The following is a 24,390-nucleotide window of genomic DNA, read 5'->3' as shown; positions in this document are numbered from 1 at the left end:
GGATAAAGCATTGTGCTAATAATGCCAAGGTCATGGGTATGAGCCAGGAACATGTATTAACCCTGTCCGAAACACAAAACGAAAAGGTTTTAATATTAATCTGTCTCTCCGAAACTGTGACTGATGTTGTGTGGTCCTCTCCAGATAAAAGGGTCTTGGTCTTCTAAAAGAGGGAAAGACAACTATAACCCATACAGCCATGGCAATATATTCACCAACTGCTGTGCAGCCCTGTGTGGACCCCTGCCACCGAGGTATGAATCGTGAACTTGTGTGAGTGTTTTTATGAGGTGATTAAAGCATCCCCAGATGCCCCGATGATGACATAGGAGGCCTATCATTTCCTGCTCTGACAAAACCCTTTCAACAATTTTTCACCTTCACTATAATAGGTCACAACACCTGTTTTTTTCCGTCCTCATTGTAATTTTCTGTTTTAGTCTAAAGGCTAAAATAGAACTGTTAGTCAAGACTCCTTTTGATGTGAGGAGCTGCTTTGAAATGAGTCTGCCCTCAGCCTTTCTTCTATACATAGCTGCTAAGATACTGCAAGAGTGTAAAGGATTTCAAGCCTATTTGAACCAAATCCAAGATCAAAGTTGGCTTGATATATTAGATTTCACACTTTTGCTGTTCATGTGATTTAACAAAAATACAGGCCAACTGTCACAGCTACATTCTCATGTCCATGTGACTGTAAATGTCAGTACACATCACACGTTCCCTCCCAGCTTTTTCTCTTCAGCATTTTGTACCAACAATTCTCCTCATTTTTCTGTGAAAATATTCCTCCTCTGACTTTAACTGCTCTTTCTTTTTTGTCATCATGGTTCAGAAATGTGTTCATGATTGCCGACTGGACAGAGATACCTACTTTACTATCTGCTCTTATCTCTACTGGACACTGTACCCTAAGATACAACATTCACACTGACGCTGTCAGGATGTCACAAACATCTCTTAGCCTTTGGAACGTGGAGCCTTTAATTTTGCCTTTGATTTGCACTCATTTTACCAGACAAACACAGTCTGTGTGGACTGTGTCATGCAACTTACCAAGTACATCTATAGAGGCACACACATTTACACAAAGTATAAAAAGAGTAATGATGGAGGGTTTTAGTAGCATTCTGTTTGTGTATCTGGCTGTACTGTACTCTGGCCCTCACAAACCATAAGTCACCAATAATGATACCTTTGGGTGGCGAAGGAGAGTCCTCGGCGCACAGGTGGCTGCCGTGTGTGTGTGTGTGTGTGTGTGTGTGTGTGTGTGTGTGTGTGTGTGTGTGTGTGTGTGTGTGTGTGTGTGTGTGTGTGTGTGTGTGTGTGTGTGTGTGTGTGTGGACAGCCATAGGCATTGCACAGCTGGGTACACCAGTAAGAAAAGGAATGTTTCACTTCAGCCTCGGACTATGTGAGCAACGCAGCCTCTCACACACACAGACAAAAGCCTCTGCATTTCATTCCCCGCTGAGACATTGACTCACATTTTCTAATGCACCAGCTTACATGTTTGCTTGTTTCCTCCTAACTGCATTTGCAGACATTCCAGTATTCATTACCAGCAACACAAACCACTGCTGTAGGTTTCCCTGAGTTTGTCTCTGTGATTCTAGCAAACCATTTCCGCTTGAATCCAGCTCAGTCCCACAGGAGCACACTGTCAACACACACTCTGTTAAATGATTAGCTTGTGCTGTCTAACACCTCAGCTGTGTGCATGTGCATGTGTGTGTGTGTGTGTGTGTGTGTGTGTGTGTGTGTGTGTGTGTGTGTGTGTGTAAGACTGTTCTGTGTCAGATCAACCCTTTATCTGGCTGATAAGTAGCCATTAACACATACGTCTGGCCCATGACCACACACGTGCATAAACATACCAAGAGTTCAGATGGGTGTTGTCTAACCAGCTGCATCAGAATGCTGCAGCCTTAACAATAGGACAAAAACAATGATTCACTCCAGTTCCCCACTGCAGGACTTAAGTGATTTATTACCTAGTTGTTATTTCATGTGTTTTCATGACTGTGTCTGAGTGGAAAGACTTAAATCAAGAGGCTTGTGAGAGGCTACACAATAATATAAAAGTTACACACTTTTGTTTCTGTGTGGTACCACTAGCGCTGTGTGAGTATGGCCTTAAAATAAAATTGTGATAGTCTATTTGGAGATGCTGCTCTACTGTATCTGTAATGTTATTGGGTAAAGCCATTCGGTATGTAATATTTGTGAATGAATGCCCACACACAACGTCTGTATCTTCTCTCTGTTTCTCTCTGACTAGTCTCATTGACAGACGGGGCTTCATCCAATCAGACGCACCACAGCTGGCGCCACCAACCAATGGCATCACTATGTATGGTGCCACCCAGTCTCAGCAGAGCCACATGGTAAGACACTGACCTCCATGATATTACCAGGTTGATAACTGTACATAAAAATGAAGGCTGAGCTTGAGAGTGGGCAGATCAATTGATAGATGAGGTTTTAAGAGGAGAAATGTCATTGATTAACGGGGCTTGACATTTTCTGTTATTTCTAGTTAGTTGTAATCCTACAGAGTTTAGCACTGGCAACCCTTGTAATTCCTGTTGGTAACAGCTTGTGCAGTTTAATACTTGAGGAGCAGTTACTTTTTCAGCTACTTTTTCCAAAATGTAACGAAAGAGCAGCACATGTATCTGTTTACAGTGTTGCCAAAGAAACCCATGTGGTTTTAATAAAGAAGTAAATCAGTAATTGGCCTTTTTCCCAACATGCCAGGAGCAATCTGATTTCATGCAAGTAGTTTTCCACACAACAGCTCTATGTGGCTGCTCTCTCTTGTTCTGTTACATCCTGCAATATTTAAAACTGACATAAAATGCTAGAAATGACTGCGGTTAGAGCTGTCACCTTGACAAGTTCATTGTTTCCTGTGACTGCTTCACAATAAAAGCCGCCCCTATTTTGCCGGTTGAACACTTTTAATGTGAACTGTGAGGCTAATATCAATGAGATAAAATTACAACCTTGTGAATCAGTTGTGCGTAGGTAGATAATTTGAATCTCGCATGGGAATGGTGGCCTCAAACAAAGAGAACTACTATGTGGAGAAATAACTGCAGAGGATGAGTAGTCTGAAATTATTATTGCTGAAAAATGCAGATGATAAGTAGTGTGAAAAGGGGGGTTTATTTTATAGAAATCTGAAGTATTGCAACAAAAGAAACCTTTTGACAGTCCTTAGTTCCTTGGTTGAAGTACTTTGGCCTTGTCTCACCCAGACCATATTGTCACGCCTACAGGACCAGGACTTCGTCAGCATACGACAGTGACGAAGCATCTTTCACAGCAGCCAGTCTGACACAGTGAAACTCCAGCTTTTGTCTTTTGTTCATTTGCCATAAACAGATAATCAGCTCTCACAACCTGAGGCAGATTAATTTAGCCCCATACAGTTTGAGGATCTGAAATTACAAACATCATGTCTTACTTTGTCTGATTGACTCTGATTTTAATGATAAACATTGGTTATTAGTTTAAGGACTGGCCTAAATTACTTCACATCGTCAGAGAGAGAGTAAAGGCCAGATGAGGTCAAGCAGCTTCATTTAATTAACTGGCACAACATGCCACCAACTCAGACACGCTGCACCTTCTTCTCTCTCTATACAGACCTGGTAGAGCAAATGCAGTTAAGTCTCTCTCATCCCACAGAATTGAACATGTTGAATTTGCTCTGGATTGCAAAGAGCGAGACGGCAATGTTTTTGATATTGTATGTGCCACTCCATGTCGTCTGTAAATCAGGTCACCAGTAGCAGGGAAAGGTCCTTTGTGTGTCTGTGCAGGGGTGGTATCGCAGCCTAAGCTGTAGGATTTTACTCTCCCTAATTTCCGCCTTTCTTTTTCAGTTTGCGTCAATTGAAAGAGAATAATTAGGCAAGTATTCTGATAAACGATTGATCCTTAAGTCTTGGTTGGTTCCAGATTCTTAAATGTAAAGATTTGCTGCTTTTCTCATTGTAAATTACTGATGTCTTCAGTTTTGGACTGTTGGTCGGACATTTCATATACTTAACATTTAATCGATCTATCGTGAAATAATTGGCAGATTAATGGAAATTGAAACAATAAGTTAGTTGCATCTCTCTACGCAGCCACAATTAGGGAAGTCAGCGGTTAACCAGTAATCAGTTAATCACCAAGAATGTTTTGGACCAGTTACGTATATTTTCTAGGTTAATCTGCATACACAGGCCTCCAGGATGCAACTTTTTTGGTTGCAAGTTCTGTAAGAAATGTGAAAAACCTCGTTAATGAAATAAATCAGGGGTACCAGAGCAACCAGGGTAAAATGTTAGTCTGGATCCCTGAGAAACACACACACACACAATGCAAAGTCACACATGAATCACGCTGAATGAAGCACACTGCGGGAACATTTCCTGCAGAAAGGCAACAAAGTCAAATTTAAATTGTGTGATGCTACTTTTAAAGCAACGTAATAAAGAAATTGTCCTTTTGTGCGATTAGGTTAGGTTAGATTAGTTTTTGAGCGCAACACCACTGTCATGAATACAAATCCCAGGTCTGATGCAATATGTATGACATAAAGTAGGTGCTTACTACATTCAACAAACAAAACTCATTGCATCATAACAGTGTTATGTGTTGAAAACTGATACACCCCAGTCCGATGCCATCACCATGCCGAATGATTGAGACCAATATGCTGCCAATCAGCGTGGGAGACTGCAAGGGATATAAAGAGTTAGTTTGTCATGCCATCGAGTACCACAACATTTTGAGGAGAAGAAAGATGAGATTTAAAACAATCTAGCACTGACCACAAGCTGCTGGACAGCCTTCAGAAACTAAGGCTACATTTTTTTTCCTCAAAAATTAACCATTTACCGGTTCATGGGTGTCAAAAGCTGACGTCCTTAGTGACAAAACTCTGGGATTAAGGGTTTCCTCGTCTTGCCGACAATCACGTCTTGCGCGGGATCCCAGAGGAACAATGAGTAGGAATCAGAAAGAGATAATGTATGATAAATTATACAATATTGTGCAAACTCAAAATCTCACAAACTGAAAGTTCACCGCGGTCAGTAAACAGAGATCTAATGTTAAACTGTTTCTGCAGTCCTTGAGAGAATAGCTGGTGTTGTGAAGAGGACATTGTACTGACCTCGCTGACCAGTCTTCCTCTGGTGCCTGAATAGAAGCAACAATTCTCCTGTTGTTCAGTTAAACCTCACACATTACACACTAGATTTAAGGCCTATTCACACACAGCTACTTAAACGTCTTCCACTGGCACCCTCCCTCCGCGCCACAGTCATCTCGTTGTTCTCGTCCAGACTTGACCTCGCCCCGTTCGTTCTCATTGAGATGTCGAACATGCACGTCATCTGTCTCCTAGCTGTGTGGACGACTCGTAATGGGACGAGAGCCACTGGAACATTCCCTTATGTTAGCACATTCAGAAATAACTGCCATCTGTTTTCTGTAGCAGTCATGATTTGTTGTCTCATTGTGCCTGCTGCTGGCCACTGACACAGAGTCAGCTGTTAACATAATATCCATTTGTTAAACTCAGAAACATGCCACATTGGTAACACATCAGGAGGGAGGGACTGAAGATTCTCTTCATCTCCCTCCCACGCCTACTGATGCAACTCTCTTCATTACTGTAAAAATCTTTGCTTGCCTTAAAAATCCAGACCATCAGACTGCTCCTTTCAGGGCCACACGGTGTCATCAAGTAGGTTTTAGAGAGGCTGGTTTAGTTAAATGGTTCAAACCACAGTGAGGACAAGTCTCTCATCATGTTTGTCTGTTTACTACAGAGCTGTGTGGGTAGGTGCTACTTTGACAAAGTGTGTGAATGTAGATTGTGTGCCTGTGTGAGGCGGAGATAGAAGTGTCAAAGAGGCAGCAGAGAAGGGAGGTTAAAAATGGAAATGTATTGTACTTGATTCATACGTTTGTCAGTTGTAATTTCGTCATTGCAGTTATTTTATGTAAGTTTAAGCTGACTGGGAAATGTCGCACAGTAGGTAGACCATCTTTATCTCAGAATCTCATGATGTGAACTCAAGATGAGGAATGTCCTCATCAGTAAACTGTGCATCATATATGTTTCATAGAAATGACATTTCCAAGCCCAAAGATATGAATAAAGGGGACAATAGAGTGTTCTTCTCCCTTTTTTAACAAGTGATATTGCACTTAAGAGTAAGTTGACCTCATTTTCTTATAGTACTGTGTCAGTTAATGCATCGCAGTTGCGTTCACGTCAGTTCGATGAAAGCCCTGTTTCTTTGTGAGCTACGTTGTGCTTGAGATGTAGCTCAAACCTCGACCTGGTATGGTGAAGCCTTTGAAGTGGTTGCCATGGGAACAGTTTGTGAAATTATGACACATTACGACACAACCTTTTTTCATGTCATTTGATTTTGGGTGGGAGATTAAATTGAATTGACAGTAGTCACCATCAGTCGTTTTCCAGTAAAGAAAACCACGTTCTGTGGTTTGAGCTTCACAAATGTGAGAAGTTATAGCTTTTCTGTACTTAATTTAATTGTAAATTTGTAGACATCCTTGGGCTTTGAGAATATAATTTTTTTCAGTAATTTCTGATGTTGTTTATACAAATCGATTAATCAAAAAAATTGTAATAGACTGATTAATTAATAATTGTTAGTTGCAGCCCTAGTTTAGTGTTTGTCACTGATAATTGTGCCTCCACCCTGATACAATGAAGGTGAATGGAATAAGGAGTTGCCAGGAAATATTTGTCTTTTTAAAAAAAAATGTATATTATAATTCTTTGAGCATTTCTTTTCTCTTTTTTTTTTTTTTTTTTTTTTTAACAATCATATTTGTATGGGTAAATGCCACTTTAAGTTAGTGAACAAACAAATGCTTCTGTCCTTTTACCTCATGGTGCACCATTTGTATTTGGCCTTGTAAATATTATTCTATTTTTGGATTTCTGTCTTCCTTCCTGTCCCTCTACCTCTACCTCTGTCTTTTTCCTTTGTGAGCTGTGAGCTATATTTATACAACACACACATAGTGCAATTTTTTCAACCAACATTTCCTTGTTGATACTTGTGCAGTGAGTGACGAAGGACTGACATCCCGCAGCCTCGTTTTCAGTTCCACTTCTCCTACTACTACAGTTTTGTTCCTTTGTTCCTCTTAGAGCTGCATACAATCAAATGTACCACCGAAGCCCCAGCAAAATGTACTACAGCCTATTATGAGTCACATGCTTATTCACAGCAGACAGCGGATTGTTGTCAGGAATAACACAGACGGCTGGAATCTCCCAACTTGTAGCTGCATTCCAACATCTCATCTCAAGACTTGTTTAAATATTTGACAGAAATGTTGTCTGCTTTGAGAAATACTTAATTTGATTTGTCCAAGATCGTGCTTGTCCTCTTCATAACCCAGCCCTCATGATTATTGAATCAAACCCTTAATTTTTGCTGGATGCAAAATTGTAAGATCAACAAAATGAGATTTCTGAACACCATTAAGTGGACAATCTAACTAACTATTGACAGCAATATCATTTATAGTTTGAAGGAAATCTGTTGGGGTCTGTGCCAAACAACAATATTTGCAGCACTACTCCACTTCTTCATATTGCTGTTTGTCAACCATTTTGTTCATTTATCAAAAAAAATTTGAGATTTCGATAAGATTTGCTGTCACTTGTGTAGCACTTCCTGCAACTAGTCATTATTTTCAATGTCAGTTAATTAATATGTCAAAAAATGGTGAAAAATATCACGTTCTCCCAGAGCCCACAGTGATGCCCACTGTTATTTGTTCTTTACAGCCAACACTCCAAAAACTAAAGATATTCAGACAATCACTAAAGGCATCAAACACTTCCAACTGAGAAGCTGGAAGGAGGAAGGAGGATTTTTTTTTGCCAGGAAAATAATTAAATTATTAATGATCAAAATAGATTATTTGAGCAATGGTGTGAGACGTACGGGAAATATCTTTTAGTAAAAATATTGTCTTTTAATCTCTGTTCACATTTAACTGTGTCATGTTTGTAGAGTCACTCCGGTTTTGAATATTATACTACAAAATGTAAATGTAGGTTTACATTTCTAAAGAAAATTATAATCCTTGCTGTGTCATCATCACCATTTATGAGGGCTTACCCAACCATCGCCTGCGCTGCTTCACTTGCTATCTGCTATCCAAGGTTACTCTATCTACAGTCTAGTGTGAGTGTGTGTGTGTGTGTGTTCGGTGTGCACACGCGTGCCGTGGGGGATGGACAGTGCTGAGTCAGTCTAGCTATGACTGTTTATAAAACATGAGTGGGCCTCAAAGTTGGGAAAAAAAAAAGGACAAAGAGCTGTATCTTTAATTTTATATCCAACACACTGCTGATGATGTAGGTTCATGCTAATGTGCCAGGTCTCCGAGTCATTTCAGTCTGATAACCTCCCGCTCAAATAAGTCTTTTCAACAATCTGGAGAGAGGGTTTTCTAAAAGTGATAAGTGAATTGATAATACTTTAGAATCGCATCTCATCTGCTGTCAAAGGTTGCGTAACTTCTGTTTAAATCACATCTGTAATCTGCTCTTTTTAGGTCAGTGAGATTGAGGCAGAAAGGTGAGATGTCTGGGACAAATCTCTGTGCTTCAGATGTTCTCGTCAGTCAGATTTGTCTGGGATTAAAGGAGGCATTAAAGGGACAGGTCACCCCCAAATCAAAACCACATATGTTTCCTCTTACCTGTCGTGCTATTTTTGTATTTTTTGAAGATATCGGCCGTAGAGATGTCTACCTTCTCTTGAATATGATCAAACTAGATGGCACTTGGCTGGTGGTGCCTAAAGTGCCCCATTTAAAAGAAAAAAAAGATACATAAACTTCCTCCAGCTGTCTCACCACACAGAAGGAAATTTGCACCTACTTATTGATGCAAGGCTAGCTTACTAATTAAACTAAGCCATCTAACTTGACAGCTTAGCAGAGGCATTAAAGGTGCACTACGCAACTGAGGGATACAAGTTTTAGATGTATTTAAAGCCATGTGTTTACATGTAAATATTAAAGTACAAACAGGCTTACATTTTGAGTTATGGTGAGGTGAAAACAACAACAGCACATTAAACATCTAGAAGTCCAACAATTCAATATATATTATCGCTTTGAGTGCCATGTACTTGGACGGTATTCGAGATGGCAGACATCTCTGCGACCCTTGTTTCCAAAACTCGCCTTGTATTTTAGCAAACGAGATGGCTAAAAAGCACTACAGGTAAGAGGGAGAATATACGTTTTGGATTTATAGGTGAACTATCTCTTTAAAATCCTTTTCTTGTTTGATTCTAGGTTTATTAACTTCTCTCTCCTCCGAACAGCCACTGATCTTTCATCTATACCTGGTCTCCAATACATGTGGTCGCTCTGTGGTGATAACCATGGTTAAAGCTAATCTCCCTGTAACTAATGTATGGTATTGATGACTCTCCGTGTCCTAACCTAGTTCCTCTGCTCCAGTTTTAGACGTGTGATTTCCACTCTAAAGCAAGGCAACAGAGATCAATAGGCCATGAAGCGGTGACTTAATAGCCTTGTGTTTTCAACTCTACTGACCTCAGCTCTGTTTTCACTGGGTTGGATAAATGAGCTGGTGCGGGTTCTTTGTGTTGCTCTGCATTCTAACAAGGGGTACTAACATCTTTTTATCTTTCTCTCTCTCTTATCCAATCACCTCTCCCCTGCTCTTGTCTTTCCGCATATTGTTTTCCTTGATCTCGTGTGTCGTCTCTTCTCTCTCTCTCCATCTAATTTTCAACACTGCCCCGCTCTTATTTGTTTTCTATTTCCGTCCATCACCTCGGGCTCCTTATCTATCTCTTCGACTTTCACATCCCCCTCCCATGTTGTTCTCTGCCTCTCCTGCTTTCCGCTGCTTTCTCTCAGTGTGACCAAGACCAGTGCATTCAGAGCACCAAATTCGTTTTGCAGGCCGCAGCCACACCTCTCCTCCAGCAGCAGAGTAGCGAGCCAGTCATCCTGACGGCCTCACCCGAAAACGGAGGCACCCTACCTGGCCGGACCTCCCTCACCCTGGGCGGCCCATGCACCTCGCTCCCCCTCGGCCAGCCCACCCCTCCGACATCCACCCCCAGCCTCAGCTGCCACGAGGCCACCGACATGCTGCCAATCCACGCACACAGTCACAACCACAGCCACCCTCTCCAGGAGCCGGTGGCCCACCACCACTTTCTTACCCCAGAAGAAGTGCCCTCGCCGCCAGGTATGCTTCCCTGCGGCAGTCCACTTGGTCACAGCCACACCATGCAGGCTGGCTTCTACAACCCAGCCAGCCAGGACTCACTACACGAGGACTCAGTCAGAGGATTGGTAAAGCTCAGCTCCGTCTGACAGTGGGATGTACACCCCCTCCTCCCACCTCCTCCCTCCTGAAGACATGCATCCAAACTCTCCTGTGCCACTTTTGTACCAGCTCGTTCTCACCCTGAGTTATACTCTCTCTGAAAAAGGCTGTGGTTTAAATTCAGCTGCTATAAACTGAATCAAACTGAACTGAAACAAGGTGAAACCAGTTGTCCTCAGCCAGTGTCTTGCCAAATCTCTGTGCTGGAACTGGGAGAGATGCTTTTTTCTGGTGTAGTGGCCTGTACGACAACTCAGACATACTCTCCTATTTCCTTTTTTTTTTTTTTGTTAACTTCAAGGGAGGCATAATCCATTAGCTCCTGGAAACTGGACAGTTGGAAAGTATCTTTTTCAAAGTGGCATATGTCTGTGAGCCATGTGAAGCAAAAAAAGAATCCCATGTTTTGACAGTACGTGACATTTTTGGTCAAAATGATGAATTTCTGTTGAATGAGATCACAGGTCTGACAGGTCTTTTTTTGTAAAACAAACATTAGCCTATTTGCCTGTTGCTGATTGGACAGCGTCTTCTGCCTTTTTTTCTCGGACATTCTCAGCAGTGCAATGGTCGATGTCATCGTGTTGCATATCATCCTGCTTTTTCTATGTTAAAAAAAAGAGACTGTTGTACTGTACCATGGTTATTACAAATCTTACAAATTATTATATTTCCTGTGGATATTAATAAAACACAAACTTTTTATCAGACACTCTTGCATTAATATGGAGGTTCAGAAGGCATAATGTGTGCTGATGAGTCATGTGGTGATAACATCCCCCATATAGTTCGTCTTGTGACTGATGAATGTGGGAATTGGGCGTAAATGAGACAGATTTACAAGCCTGTCTGATGATTTTTGTTGAATATTTATGGCTGTTCAAACAAGGTCAGGACATTCTTTAGGCTATACTGTCTTCGTTTATTTACTAAGTACTGGTTTCAAACACCGGCATCTGAAGAGAACTGTACAGCCCCAAAACAAGGACTTTCCAGTTATATTTTTTTAAAGTGATTTGTCTGACTGACAGTGGTTGGTGAAGCTGATGTAAGGCAAACAACTTGTGATTCTCTTCTCCCACCTTGTGGTGAGAAGGAAGTACTGCAGGCGACTGATTTTATTTGCATTCAACTAGTTCACCATAAAACTCCAACAAGTCAGTCAGCAGGTGCAGACACCCAAATTTGGACTCTTCTGTTTCTTCAAGTGAAGTTTTGGAGGAGAAATTCAAACAGGTAATAATACAAACTCTTTTTATTTTTATCTCGCTCATTGTTCTGGTGTTTTCAGCCTCAAACGTCACTGTTAGGGTTCCCTCCGTTCATGCTCATCAACGTTGTTTGCAGGGCTGGTCCAGTCAACAGGTACTAGACAAAGTGAGCGACAACATGTGGCCATTTGGTCCTTTTTTTTAAGTTGCAGGAGAGTATTATGGAGCTAAAAGGACCAACATTCAACAGGTACAACTCCAAATGAAAGCTACCATGGCGTTGGTTCTGCTGGATGTGTAAATAAGCCACTTCATAAAATCAATTTGAAAAAAATCTCACTTTTGTGCCACCTCATACTGGTCGCACATCAGTCCATGCAGGTGTAAAGCAACCCTTCCAGACATTAAACAGTGGATACAAAATGATAATAGGAACACATTTATTTTGTTAATAAATCATTTATGATACATAGGGAAGATTTTTCATACATATTTTACAACAATTACAATAGACAATGCAAAAAAAGTAACATTGACACTGAGAAAGAAATATCCCAGATCTTTTTATTAGTTTAGTTTTTTTTATCAGCGGGATTGATCTTTGCAGCACTGAGTGGGAGAGCAGTGAGACAACAGATGGTCACAGATGCAGGATCCTACCATATTCTATAGCTTGCATAAAGTTTGCAAATCGGTATGTCAAACAGTTATGTTTTAAACTGACCCTGTACTGCACTGTGCTTGAGTTCTGCTGCACCATCACCTGTTGAATTGACTTCAAGTGCATGACACGATGAGTTAAAGAATCCTGAGGATTACGACCTTTGTAGACTGACTTGAAAAGTAATTATTTAAGTAACATTTAATGTTAAACAACTGCAGATGAAAATTATTTTAAGCATACATTCAAAATGTTTTCCAAGGAAAATAAGAGTATAACCACTACTAATTATTTAGTAATGATGAGAAATGTTTCCAAGCTTTTTTAAATTAGCTGTACAGTAAATGGGCCTTTCATTGGGCCTCGCTCCAAAAGAATAAGAGCCCGTCGATTTCATTCATTGTTTGTAATTGCTGACTGTCTTGGCTTTAAAACAAAGCCAGTACTTGAGTGCTTTTAACATTTACACATATTTCCTGTTTTAATTATACAGTGCACTAAGGGCGTATCACAGCAGAGATGCACTAGAGACAGAAATGAACCAAGGCAAACCTAACTTGTAGCTGTAAACAGTCATGGTGGCTCACAGCCTGATGCTCCAGCACAGCTAACTCTCATGCATCAGTCGTCTAGCCAGGGCTGGAAACATGGACCATCAATACTCCATGATCCTAGGTCACCAAAAAAGGCTAGACTAGCTTAAACCAGTGACCCATGGTTGCTGCAAGACCAATCTGACCTGTAGTCAGCACAGTGTTCGCCATTCTCAGCTTCCATTGTCTGGGTGGCTAAGCTAATTTAGCTTCTCGATAACCAGAACACTACAGTGTCCGTAACGCTGGCTTCCATGTAAGTCTGGAGTCCCGAGTCACCACAGTTTGACATCGGTGAGCTCCAGGTCGCCCATGATCTCCAGCTGGTCAATGCTGCTCAGGTCCTGCACCCGGTGTCTGAACTCAAACAGGTGTGAGCCGTTCACCGCCAGCTTGAACTGGTGGGGCTGACACAGGATGAGAATCTGACAGAAAAAGAGATCATTACAGAGCACACAGGCAAAAGAGAAATAACAATGATCGACCTGTGGTGGGATATTACAAGCCTGAAAGTGGTGACAGCAGAAGCCCTTCAAAATAAAAGGTAAGTTGTAGGCGGTTCCTACCTCAAAGTAATCCCCCGACGAGAAGGGAAAGAAGGGCAGCTCCCGCTCCTCCTGACCCCAGGACTCACTCAGGTACGAGTTCCTGGTGAACACACCTGACTTCATGCGGGGGTTCAGATGGAGAGCGATGTTCTCTGTCCTGCTGTTGCGGAGGTTCACTGTGAAACTGGGAGAAACGTATAAGATAAGTCATTCGAAATTCTAAAAAACATGACCACAGGGAAGTCTCATTTTCATTAGTTCACGCAAATCATACACATCAGGTTGTTTTTGCTGGTCAGGACAAGGCAGGTTTCATCAGTTTTTCACTTTACCTGTGAGGATACACGCTGACCTGCCCTTTGATTGTGATGTGCTGTCCGGGGCTTAGTCCTTTGAGTATACTGCCTTTGTAAGGGAGGCTCTGGAAGGAGAATTTAAAAAAAAAGGAATATATTCATTATCAGTTGATTTACAGATTATTGTTATCGAATATATATTAGGTCTATAAAGATGCAGTGAAAAACACCCAATGTAATTTCCAAAAACCTGCAGGAACGTCATCACTACAAGGTCATAGAGGGCAGGAAACGTCTCTAGTCCGATTCTGACCATCGTTTCAGGTGCTGAATTTGACATCATATTTTGCCCCGACTGTTGTAGCTATGCCGCACTGTTTCAAGATCTCATATATGACTTTAATGACCATAATGTTTGACACACTGAAATAGTTTGAAGTAAACTGCCTGCAGCGCAACACACAAAGGAATCATTTAGGAGATGCGGTCCCGTTTTAGTGGCATCACAAGATGCTGAGTCAGAGCGGGTCTGGCTAGATGACGCAAGAAGGAAAATACTCACCAGGTCACCTGATTCTGAATATATTGCCTTAAGGGAGGGAAAAAAAGGACACATTTAAAAGTTAATAATTAGACATGTTTCTAAAACAAACACTAGGACAAACAGCTGATGGGAGTGTACTCACTGAGTTTGGGATGTAGCCGATAGCGTGCACCCTGACGTTCCCAGATATAGAAAATGTGTCGACCCTGTTTAGTGGGATTTTGTGCTTGAATTCCAGCAGGTGGGCGCCGTTTACCGCCACCTGCGGGCGAAGATGAGTATTTTTAAGATCCTGCTTTTCTGTGAATCAAATCACTGTGTGCATTTATCGTTTAATCCCGGGCTTATCGACGCCTTCGCCCCTCGACAGCGCTGGTTCGCTGACCTTGAAGACGTCGTCGTGCACCAGGACGATGGTCTCGAAGGGGGCCCCGCGTTTGTAGGGCAGCTGGTGGAGTGTTTCCTCTTTGCCCCAGCTCTCCTTCAGCAGGGAGTTACACACCACACAGGGCGGGCCTTTGAAGCGAGGGCTGAAGTGGAGGGCGACGTCAGAGCGCGGCTTGGTGCTGCAGCCGCTCGACAGGTCCATCTGAAATCTGCAGAGAAGGGCGCACACGGGGGCTGATTTATTAACCGGGCCAAGTGGGCAGCTGCCCCCGGGGCTTCACTTCATGTTGAAGGATTTGTTTGTTTGTTCCACCAAAACTAGGAGGAAACAAATAAGTCCAGAGTTTTAAAGTTTAAAGTGCAAAAACAACTGACAACATTTGTCTTACCCATCTAGGTCCAATTGAATAATTTCTTTCAAGCCAAGCCATTTTGTAAAATTGGCATGTTGCTGGGAATTATGTTAAGTATAATCATCTGCCACAACTGTCAAAACGGGGTTTGCGTCCAGCTGAGGGTGTGGTTCAATAGGTGCTGATGATGATGATGAAAGCTTTGGGAGTCTGGACATTCTTCTGTTCAAGTGCCTTGAAGGTGCTCAAATTTCACTCCTAAAAAGCTGTTCTCACCCTGGGAAAGACTGCAGCTAAATACTGTTTTTAAACTCTACAGTGGTATGAAAGTTGAAAATGATCATACCGTGTACATTTGCTGATATACAACACTGAATTCTACCGTATTATAGTTCTTAAAAAAGAAACAGTATCCCAAGTTTATATCAGGGTTCAAGTCTGTCAGGACAAAACATCTTACCAAATTATAATGTAGATATTGTTCTAATGTAAATACTGTAAATATCCTGTTTAGTTTATTTAGTCTATTTTATCATTTCAAATTATCTTTTCCAAGTGCTGACTTGTTTAAACATGCTAACTTGTTTTGCATCTGTGTACAACTACTCCACGTGCCTTAAATTGCCCCCGTGAGACAAATAAAGTTTTTGGAATTGAATTGAATAATAAAGTGATTGTTCAGCCAACAAACTCTGCACTTTTCAGTCCACTAAGGCTCACTGTAGATTAGAATAATGATTTTAATAATTGTGTAGCACCTTATACGGTGAAACTTTGATATTTTCGGAGACATTTGTCACACGGGGAAAGTCTCGTACTGTTGCAGCCCTAGCCCCCGGGGGGCCCTCTAACCCTTTAATACAGACATGATGTGGCGTAATGCTAGTGGATGATCTCTGGGGGTTTAAGTCCTTCAGCCAGAGGACAAGAAGTATTTACACTGCCAAGTCACAGCTGAGCTGAAATGATTCCAGCTGATCTCGCAGCTGACATCTCATAAATTCCTCTAAATGTTAAACATCTGAGATATTATACATGAATATGGCAGCAAAGCGACTATCTGCTATGTGAAGATACAGTTTAATATATGAATGTAACTCTACTGCGGTCACACGTCATGATTCCATATCAGCAACAGATTACATTTTGTGACTTTGAGCACAAAATTAAGTTTTTGATCAGAAAACATATTGGGGGAAGAGTGTGGCTCATCCACACTGTCAGGAAAGGACTCAGAAATTAAGAAATATCATGAAAATACCTAAAAACACTGGGGGGGGGGGGGGCTTTAAGTAGTGGAATATCTATTAAAAGATACCTTTGGGGAGACTTAACCTTCTTCTGTTTATTTAAAGAAATCCATGAGGTGATTTTAGCAGGTGTCCATGTGTTGTGCAGTTAAAAAAAAAGTTTAGGAACCTCTCCTCCAGACACAAAATGACGTTACCCCCCCTTTAATCATCACACCTTACACGTGAAGCCTCTTCTGTACATTTCTCTAATATCATTCCATCCTACCTGTCCGCATCTGGGGGCACGGTGCCCTGGATGATGATGATCTCCCCAGGGTGCAGGCCTCCAGGTATGGGCCCCGTGTACGGGATCACCTGAGGGGGAGGGAGAGTTTGGCGTTAGGAGCACTGTGCACCTGCAGCTGACAGCAGCTGGAGACACAAACACTTGAACGCTGAACGTGATTCAGTGGATTAACTGGAACACACAGTGACCGTCTGGTAGCTGGTTCACGTCCTCTGCGCTGCCCGTTTTAAAGGCACCTGCTGAGAACACAGACGACTTGCACACAGTTTAGCAGCTGCATTAGGGGCTGCTGATCACGGCATTATAATAACACTAATCCTGATAAAAAATAATGATGATAATAATGATGATGACGGTGGTGATAATAATACGCCTCTTACCGGATTCAGGACAGTGTGTTTCGCATTCGCCACAGACATCAGGCTTCCTGTGTCGGCCCACAACATGCAGCCGTGCCGAAAGACAGCAGAGTGTGTGGTGTCTGCGGTAAATATGACCGGTTTGCAGCTCTCCTGCACTACACGGGGATGATGGCAGTGGGCATCTTCTCTCCATAAGCACCGCCGACACGCGCATGCGCAAGCCCCTACCCACGTGATCAGTCCCGCTGTACGCCGGACAACAACAGAGGCCAACTTTTCTGACGGATTTTAGGTTAACTGGTGTATGTTGTTAAACCTTTATATAAGCAGCAGGAGCAAAATAAAATACATTAAAAAGAAAAACTTTAATAAAAGCTTTCATGTACACGGAAGCATTCACAGCGCTTCCCTTTGTTCCACATTGTGTTGTATTTGCTTATTCCAACATGGATTAAAGTCATTATTTTCCTCAACAACAAAAAAAAGACATCCCATAATGACGTTGTGATAGAAGTTTGTTTGAAGTCTTTTGCAAATGTATATATAAAAAAAAAAAAAAATCACATGTACATGAGTATTCACAGCCGAGATGAGCTCAGGCACATCCTGTTTCCACTGATTATCACAGATGTTTCCGCAACTTGATTTGAGTCCACCTGTGGTAAATTCAGTTGATCAGACATGATTTGGAAAAAGGCACACACCTGTCTATACAGGGTCTAACTGTTGTCAGTGCATGTCAGGGTACAAACCAAGCCATGAAGTCCAAGGAATTGTGTGCAGACCTCCGAGATAGGATTGTATCGAGGCACAGAAAAACTTCTGCAGCAATGTAACATAAAATTTTTAAAAAGTGAAGCGCTGTGAATACTTTACGGATGCACTGAACTTTCCTACGTAAGAACTTTACTTAAAGGGTAACCACCAGTTTAACACATTTTAAATGTGTTCACACGTCTCAGCCACAGTACTGGAAAAAATATGTGGAAAAAGTAGTTCAAAACCCTTCATGGTTTCAGAGAAAGCTGCTTGTAATTGTATTAATTGCCTCCAGTGATGTCACTCTGTGGCCAAGTTGCACTGTGGGTAATGTAGGAAACAGATTTTCAAATGGAAGAAGAGTGCATGGCATAAAAAATATATTATATCTCCTGTTCTTCTGCTGTATAAGTTTTGATCATTTTTCAACTGTCCATGCAGTGTTATGGGAGTGCAATTACCCACAATGCAGCAGCCTGAATAGCTATATGTATTGTTTATGTTTTGCTTTCACTGTTTTGTCTATTTCAAGTTGAATTCAAAGTCCTGGACAAGTTGAAGATCCGATGGTAAAAAATGTTCCTGTGCGTAATATTATGCAATATCATTTGTCAACACACGATACAATAATCTTCCGTAATTAAATACTACCGTAGTGCGTTAAATAAAATGAAAATGTGAAAATACAATTCTATCTGCTCTTCATATTGCATCATAAACATGTTTCTGGTGATGACGATCCACAAATAACATGAACACTATCATGTTGACGCACGCCAAGACACCCCAGGCTGAGTGTGGCCTTTGGTGTAGGCTCCATATGTCACAAATAAGATTGAAGTTAAATGTATGTACCGGGTCTAACTAGTGGTCTCACATTACCACTGTCCTCTGATCTCCTCACTGGCTCCCTGTTCCATATAGAAGCCAATTTAAAATTCTCACTTACAAAGCATTGCACAGCCAGGCCCCTGCTTAATGAGCTGAATTACTTACCCAACAGCTCACCGTCTTGGGTCAAACTTGTCAAATTTGCTGTCTGTTCCATGCACCCACCTTAAGGCCCGTGGTAACAGAGCTTTTGAGGCCATAGCTCCTTAATTATAGAACGCTCTGCCAGCACCCTTCTGGTTTGATGATTTGTGGATTTTTTTTTAACAGACTGCCAAAGACATAGGTGTTTAGACAGGCATTTGGTTAACTGCTATGCATCTGGTGTGCACTTCATATGTGTACAACACATTTTTGGGTGTATTTTGTTATTCTTTTTATTGCTATTATCATGAGGCAAGAGGTGGACTAAGGATGGTTGAGGGGCAAGGCCAAAAATAATTAAAATGGCACAAGTTGTATGCGGTGTGGTACCAGCACGCGGAAAGCCTTGATATATTTATCATGATATAGTTTCTTACTTCATGTTAATGCCAATGTTTAGTACATTGTGACTTTTGCCTATGAAAAGTGTCTACGGATAAATTGTATTTATTCTTATTTATTTGTACAAATACGGTGATTTTTAATCATCTAAGTACTAATAATAACAGTCATGGAGACCGAAAAAATTAGTCTGCAAACAAAGTCTGCAAATCAGGATAAAAAAAAAACAAAAACTGCAAGTGGCAGTGAGACTGCTTTCTTTTCTTTTAGCAATGAAGTGATATACTCCATGACAGCACATCATAAAATGCATATTATTGATACTGAATGGGAGCAGCTGTAACGCAAGCATGTCGCCTCGGTTAACAATAAAATATTTCTGATTCCGATTCATATATTATACAATCAGTTGTCCATATTTAAAGTTAAATTGAATAAAACAAGTTCAGAGTACTGTAGATATGTCACACTTACATCTCAGGATCTAGTTATTATAGACACAAATTAAATATTCAACTGTCATTTATCAACACAGTAACAGCGTTACATTCACTGGCAGCTGTAAACACTCATAAAAAACATTAGACATACTTCGGTTTGGTGCCTGCCTGTATACCAAACATAAGGAGTAGTTAACGTTATAATCATCAGAAAACGTTACATACGTTGTTTTTTTGGTACCTAACTGTTTCCCAAATATATTCGTACGTGCGTGAATGGGTAAATGAGAGGCATTAACTTACAGCACTTTGTAGAAGGGCGGTTTTCAAAGTTCACTCCATTGACTTTTATTAGTTCACCAGGCAGACCTGCCACATCCAATATGGCGGATGCGCTAACGTACTGCGGAAACGGCCCAACACAGTGACGTATCGAACGTTACACGTCATATCTGCGAGAGACTACAAGTCGCAGTTTAGTTTCTCAAAAAAATAGGTTGTGTGCTGTATCATATCCAGAAGACATGGGCCCTGGTCAGTATCGCCGTTACTTTGACAACATCGCCACGTCTACTGATGTGTTTCTCTTATAAGAAATATATACATAATAACCTTATCAAGTGTTTTAAATGTTAAATCAGTTATTAGCTGTAAATGTTGACTTCAGTTGACCACCTTGTGTTTCAGTGTCTGCTGCCGCCATCGGAGCTGGAGTGGGAGCAGGTAAAGCCCCGGGATTCCCTTTTGTCAAGCATTGTGACGCATTTTAATCTAGAAAATGCAAACGTGAAGGTTTCCTGTGCCGTGTTCTCTTCCATGAGCAGTAGTTGCCCTGTTTGCGGCTCCTGCTGCTCTGGGGTTTGCAGGGTTTACTTCAGCTGGAGTAGCGGCGGGTTCCGTGGCTGCTAAAATGATGTCTGCTGCTGCCGTGGCTAACGGAGGAGGCGTGGCGGCAGGAAGTGCTGTGGCTGTCTTGCAATCAGCAGGTAAACATCAGACAGGACAGATCTTGTAATGGCTTGTTTGCAAGCTTATCTTGTGAAATGATCATTGGCGCAATGATTAAAAGGGAGTCATGTGTGGAGTGTAATGCAATGTGTTGCAATGTCCTTTTTTCTAAGATGGACTGAGTCCCACCCTGTCTTCATTGTACTAAGAAATTATAATGTAATTTTAAAAAGTTGAAGGGTTGTAAGTTCCAGCCTCGACCCTCGACCTCAGAAAATGAGACAGACACAGGGAACCCTTCAGCTTCAGGACTATCTTAATTGAATGGGGGGGAAATGTCTCATTCTGTCCTTATTCACAGTCTGCTTCACAACTTTTTTGGTTTTGTTTTGTTTTTATCGTCAAACCTTCATCATGTTATTGTTCCAAAGTTTGAAGAGCAAACCATGGTATTTAAAACAACTGGCAGTAAATGCGGCCAGGATGGCACAGTTACTCCTTAAGGACTTTGGAACCCATTATGGCACTTGGTGTTTTTACTAGGGATCGACCGATATGGATTTTTTTTAGGGCCGATTCCGATACCGATTTTTTTTCATCGGCCTTAATACGGACTGACGATTTTCTTGAGCCGATACTACTTTTGCTCCCTCTATTTACATCATAAAAATAACACAATGATGATAACAAATGTTACGAGTCTCAATTTTTTTAAAAAAAGGAACATTTATTGAAATTAAAAAAGGTGAGGTAGAACAAGTAAACAATATTTAACAAATATTAAAAACAGGTGAGGTTGAACAGTGCTCTGTGAAATGCTGCCACACTGGATTGGTTTTCTGCTCTGCCAGTTCTTGCAGCGTCTCCAGCAACACAGAGCTGCCTGTGGACGCCTGTCTGTTAATAATGCCGGATCGGTGAACGCAGCAGCCCGCATCGGCCGATGCCGATACACGTAAAAAAACGCAAAAATCGTCCGATAATATCGGCCGGCCGATGTATCGGTTTATCACTAGTTTTGACAACAGATTTTAATCAGTAGGGAAAGGGCTTCATTTACTGTTTGTTTTTGCATTCCTAAACAGACTTTGTCCATTTGGCAGACCCTGCCAACTCTCAAGCTTCAGTACTCTGGGGACCTTATTCTCCTCTGAGAATAGCTTGTTTGTTCAGCTATGGGGAAAAATGGATATTTCTGAGTTAGTATTATTACCTCAAATATTGTAAATATTGTGGCTCAGGGGTAGAGCCAAGGCCTTGTTATCAAAAGGTCGCTAGTTTGATTCCCCTGGTCTGCATGTTGAAGTGTCCTTGGGCAAGATACTGAACACCAACCTGCTCCTTATGTGTTGGTCGGCACCTTGCATGTCAGCCATCGCCATCAGTGTAAGTCGCTTTGGACAAAAGCGTCTGCTAAGTGCCCTAGATGTAAATGTAAATTTCTGATGTTGAATTTCTTCTCCAAAACTACATAGTGTTTAGTAAAAAAGTGAAGCTGAAGGGTGCTCTGACAGCTCATCTGTTAAAGCGTCTGTCCTGTGTACTGAAGTTGAGGATGGAGGTACAAATCAGCTTCAACTTCAGCAATTCACTAAAAAGATGTCATAAAAATGCTATGTTTGAACCACAAGAAGCTGTCATCCCACCTGGGACTGAAGTGGGAAAAAAAAACCATGTCTAAGAAAATCCGGGTCACATTTAAAAAAAAAAAAAAAAGTGCAGTATTCAGCAGAAATGGTGTTTAGGTACAATCTAATGATAATGTGATTGTAGTGTTACTGTTTCATGTGGTCTTTTTGTCTTGCCATCAAAGATTCCTCAGGTTCTCTTTAGCTCTGTACCTAAACAAACACTGTGATGTTGCTATAGGTGCAGCTGGCCTGTCAGGAGCTGTCACTGCAGCAGTGACCGGCACTGGAGCAGCAGCGGGATATCTGGGCAGCTTCTTCCGCCGATAATCATGAAGTAACAGATGACTTTATGATATTGTCTTGCAAGGTGAAGGAGGCAAATGCAACTTGAGATAATGTTTCAAACTGCTCCCACCAAAAGCTGTCTGTTTCAGCTTTTGCCCTCTGGGAGGCGCTATGGGTCGTATGTTGTACTGAAATCTCTTCTGCAATAAATCTATAAAACCTGACAGATACTGGTTCAGTGTGTCATCCATTCCCCATAATGTCCCCTAGAAATGAGTAGAGTGGATGTGTTCAGTGGTTCATTAACTCTTTTTTTCTGGCCCCAGTTAAAAGTTGTTGGCTGTGAAACCACAACACAGAGCTGAAAGATGCTTTAGAGAACAAACAGCTGGATAGTCAGGAGCTGATCAGCTGTGGGTTCATAACTGACAGACACGTGTTACTCGCACACAATCACTTTATCCATTGTCATCTAATAAAACTGAGCAGACCCTTCAACGCTATAAATCAAGCTCGTCAATGTCCAACATAAAGATGTGTGTGTATATATATAAATATAGCTTTATGTTGGACATTGAGGAGCTTGATTGATGAAATAACCTATTTCTGATTATGATTTCATCGTGAGCCCTGACAGGAAATGATTCATTGGATAAACAAAAACCCTTCTTTGGTCACCTTTTTTTTCAGTGAAATTAAGAAAATCAAATCGTATCAACACATGTAATGTTTTCTAAAAGGTGCAACATATGCTTCGATTTATAAAAGTCACACTTTTTATGTTAGTACATTTATAATAAAAACTCAGAAATATTAATGTGACAGCCTTTTCAGAATTGGAAAAAAACAAGTTGTCCTCAGGGTGGAACAAAGTCCCCAGAGAGCTGTCTGAAGTTAAACTATGTAGAATGGTCCTGCAAATACAAAGTTTAACAATATAAAACTGTTTGTTAATTCAGTTTATTTAGTCATCAACACCAGCATAAAGATTTTTCTCTTCTGATTAAGGTTTCATACTACACTAATGCACCTTTAACAGCATGCCCATACAAGTTTTAATTCCATCATGTGTGCCACCAGAGACTGCTGACTCATGGCCCAGTCCTCTACAGTTGATATGATATGATATGATATGATATGATATGATATACTATTATAATCCCAAATTGGGAAATTCTTTTTTCAACTCACATTACACACAGGTGCGCACACACAAACACACACATGCAGTGTAGAGGAGATGAGCGAAGGGGCAGCCACACATGCTACGGCGCCCAACGAGCAGTGTTAGGGGTCGGTGCCTTGCTCAAGGCAATCTTTTCGATTAATTAGCACTCTGAATTATCAAGATTATTGTCACAGTATTTACTGCACTTATCAGAGAAAAACTGCCCTCACTGTGCCCTTAGTGACTAAGACACTGTGATTATTTAAAGGGTGCGGCGCCCCCTTTCGTTCAGATTGCAACATTGTTAGTTTCGTTTCTCACTAAATGAAACCTAATCATCAGCTGGCTATATTGAGATTGAGGAGTCACGTGCTGATTTGGGTTGATTTGGGCGGGGTCTGAGCCGGTCGGCCATGATAGTAGGAGACGCTATCGGTTGTCAGGGGCAACGCCTGCAGAACTTCACAGAGGCGCGACTAAACAGTCCAGAGCTCTATAATTTCTGCGCATTTATTATTTCGGCGGGACAGAGACGGATCTACGAATACGAGAAAGAAAAGGAAGAAAGTAAAGCAATGCAGAAAGATAAGGCGAAAGAAAGGGGACCTTACGGGAACAAGCTCACACCAAGCGCATAACAGCGGTATTTGGAGAAGCTCTCGGACATCCAAAATATCGACCCATACGAGCTCCCTGCAGCGGAATGGCACAGAGACCTGGATCATTTACCTCCATGCACATACATGGACATCGTCAGTTACCTTGTTTTTGGTGTAAGTTACTACACATTGCAGGAGTTTAAAAGCCACAAGTCTTTGGAAAGTTACGAGACTTTCTGCTGCGGCTGGGT

At 41.4% G+C, this 24,390-nt stretch overlaps 3 protein-coding genes across 9 annotated transcripts in view; 2 read left to right on the top strand and 1 right to left on the bottom strand.

Annotated features, from left to right (window-relative positions):
• The window catches only part of LOC115565866 (probable palmitoyltransferase ZDHHC14), a 51,643-nt gene extending 40,495 nt beyond the window's left edge, over positions 1 to 11,148 (top strand). For 3 of the 6 annotated variants that reach the window (XM_030391492.1, XM_030391493.1, XM_030391494.1), the window contains exons 8-10: positions 145 to 254; positions 2,282 to 2,387; positions 9,961 to 10,425. In XM_030391492.1, the coding sequence (XP_030247352.1) occupies positions 145 to 254; positions 2,282 to 2,387; positions 9,961 to 10,425 (681 nt within the window). Of the gene's footprint in view, positions 1 to 144; positions 255 to 2,281; positions 2,388 to 8,616; positions 8,640 to 9,960 lie in introns of all 6 variants that reach the window. The other 3 variants (XM_030391498.1, XM_030391496.1, XM_030391497.1) reach the window with 3 other exon arrangements.
• Positions 11,149 to 12,072: 924 nt separating this feature from the next.
• lgals8b (galectin 8b) lies at positions 12,073 to 19,896 on the bottom strand. 2 transcript variants are annotated; one of them, XM_030391574.1, is made up of 8 exons: positions 19,812 to 19,896; positions 16,550 to 16,638; positions 14,677 to 14,887; positions 14,434 to 14,553; positions 14,310 to 14,336; positions 13,784 to 13,872; positions 13,470 to 13,635; positions 12,073 to 13,328 (listed from the first exon to the last, which is right to left on the bottom strand). In XM_030391574.1, exons 3-8 carry the CDS (start codon positions 14,878 to 14,880, stop codon positions 13,179 to 13,181), a joined length of 756 nt encoding a protein of 251 aa, XP_030247434.1. In that variant the 5' UTR covers positions 14,881 to 14,887; positions 16,550 to 16,638; positions 19,812 to 19,896; the 3' UTR covers positions 12,073 to 13,178. The 2 variants fall into 2 exon arrangements, with proteins under 2 accessions (XP_030247434.1, XP_030247433.1); XM_030391573.1 differs by lacking the exon at positions 19,812 to 19,896 and adding an exon at positions 16,951 to 17,258.
• A 24-nt stretch (positions 19,897 to 19,920) lies between these two features.
• Positions 19,921 to 22,598, top strand: LOC115565919 (interferon alpha-inducible protein 27-like protein 2A). Its single transcript, XM_030391576.1, has 4 exons — positions 19,921 to 20,042; positions 20,196 to 20,231; positions 20,333 to 20,494; positions 22,326 to 22,598. The coding sequence occupies exons 1-4, from the start codon at positions 20,033 to 20,035 to the stop codon at positions 22,412 to 22,414; spliced, it is 297 nt and encodes a 98-aa protein (XP_030247436.1). The 5' UTR covers positions 19,921 to 20,032; the 3' UTR covers positions 22,415 to 22,598.
• The last annotated feature ends 1,792 nt before the right edge of the window (positions 22,599 to 24,390 follow it).

This window comes from Sparus aurata, chromosome 16, assembly GCF_900880675.1.
Source record: "Sparus aurata chromosome 16, fSpaAur1.1, whole genome shotgun sequence".
Taxonomy (NCBI): domain Eukaryota; kingdom Metazoa; phylum Chordata; class Actinopteri; order Spariformes; family Sparidae; genus Sparus; species Sparus aurata.
Note: the sequence above shows the minus strand (reverse complement) of the source record. Positions and strands in the feature narration are given on the sequence as shown.

Bases quoted from the DNA above. Each gene is read 5' to 3' on its own strand.
- lgals8b (XM_030391573.1), bottom strand. From the start codon at position 17,016: ATGTTGTGGGCCGACACAGGAAGCCTGATGTCTGTGGCGAATGCGAAA. The intron at 13,873-14,309 runs GTGAGTATTTTC...TTCTCCTTCCAG, and splicing joins ATTCAGAATCAGGTGACCTG to AGCCTCCCTTACAAAGGCAG. The intron at 13,329-13,469 runs GTAGGAACCGCC...TTTTTCTGTCAG, and splicing joins CGTCGGGGGATTACTTTGAG to ATTCTCATCCTGTGTCAGCC.
- LOC115565919 (XM_030391576.1), top strand. The intron at 20,232-20,332 runs GTAAAGCCCCGG...TTCCATGAGCAG, and splicing joins CGGAGCTGGAGTGGGAGCAG to TAGTTGCCCTGTTTGCGGCT. The intron at 20,495-22,325 runs GTAAACATCAGA...ATGTTGCTATAG, and splicing joins GGCTGTCTTGCAATCAGCAG to GTGCAGCTGGCCTGTCAGGA.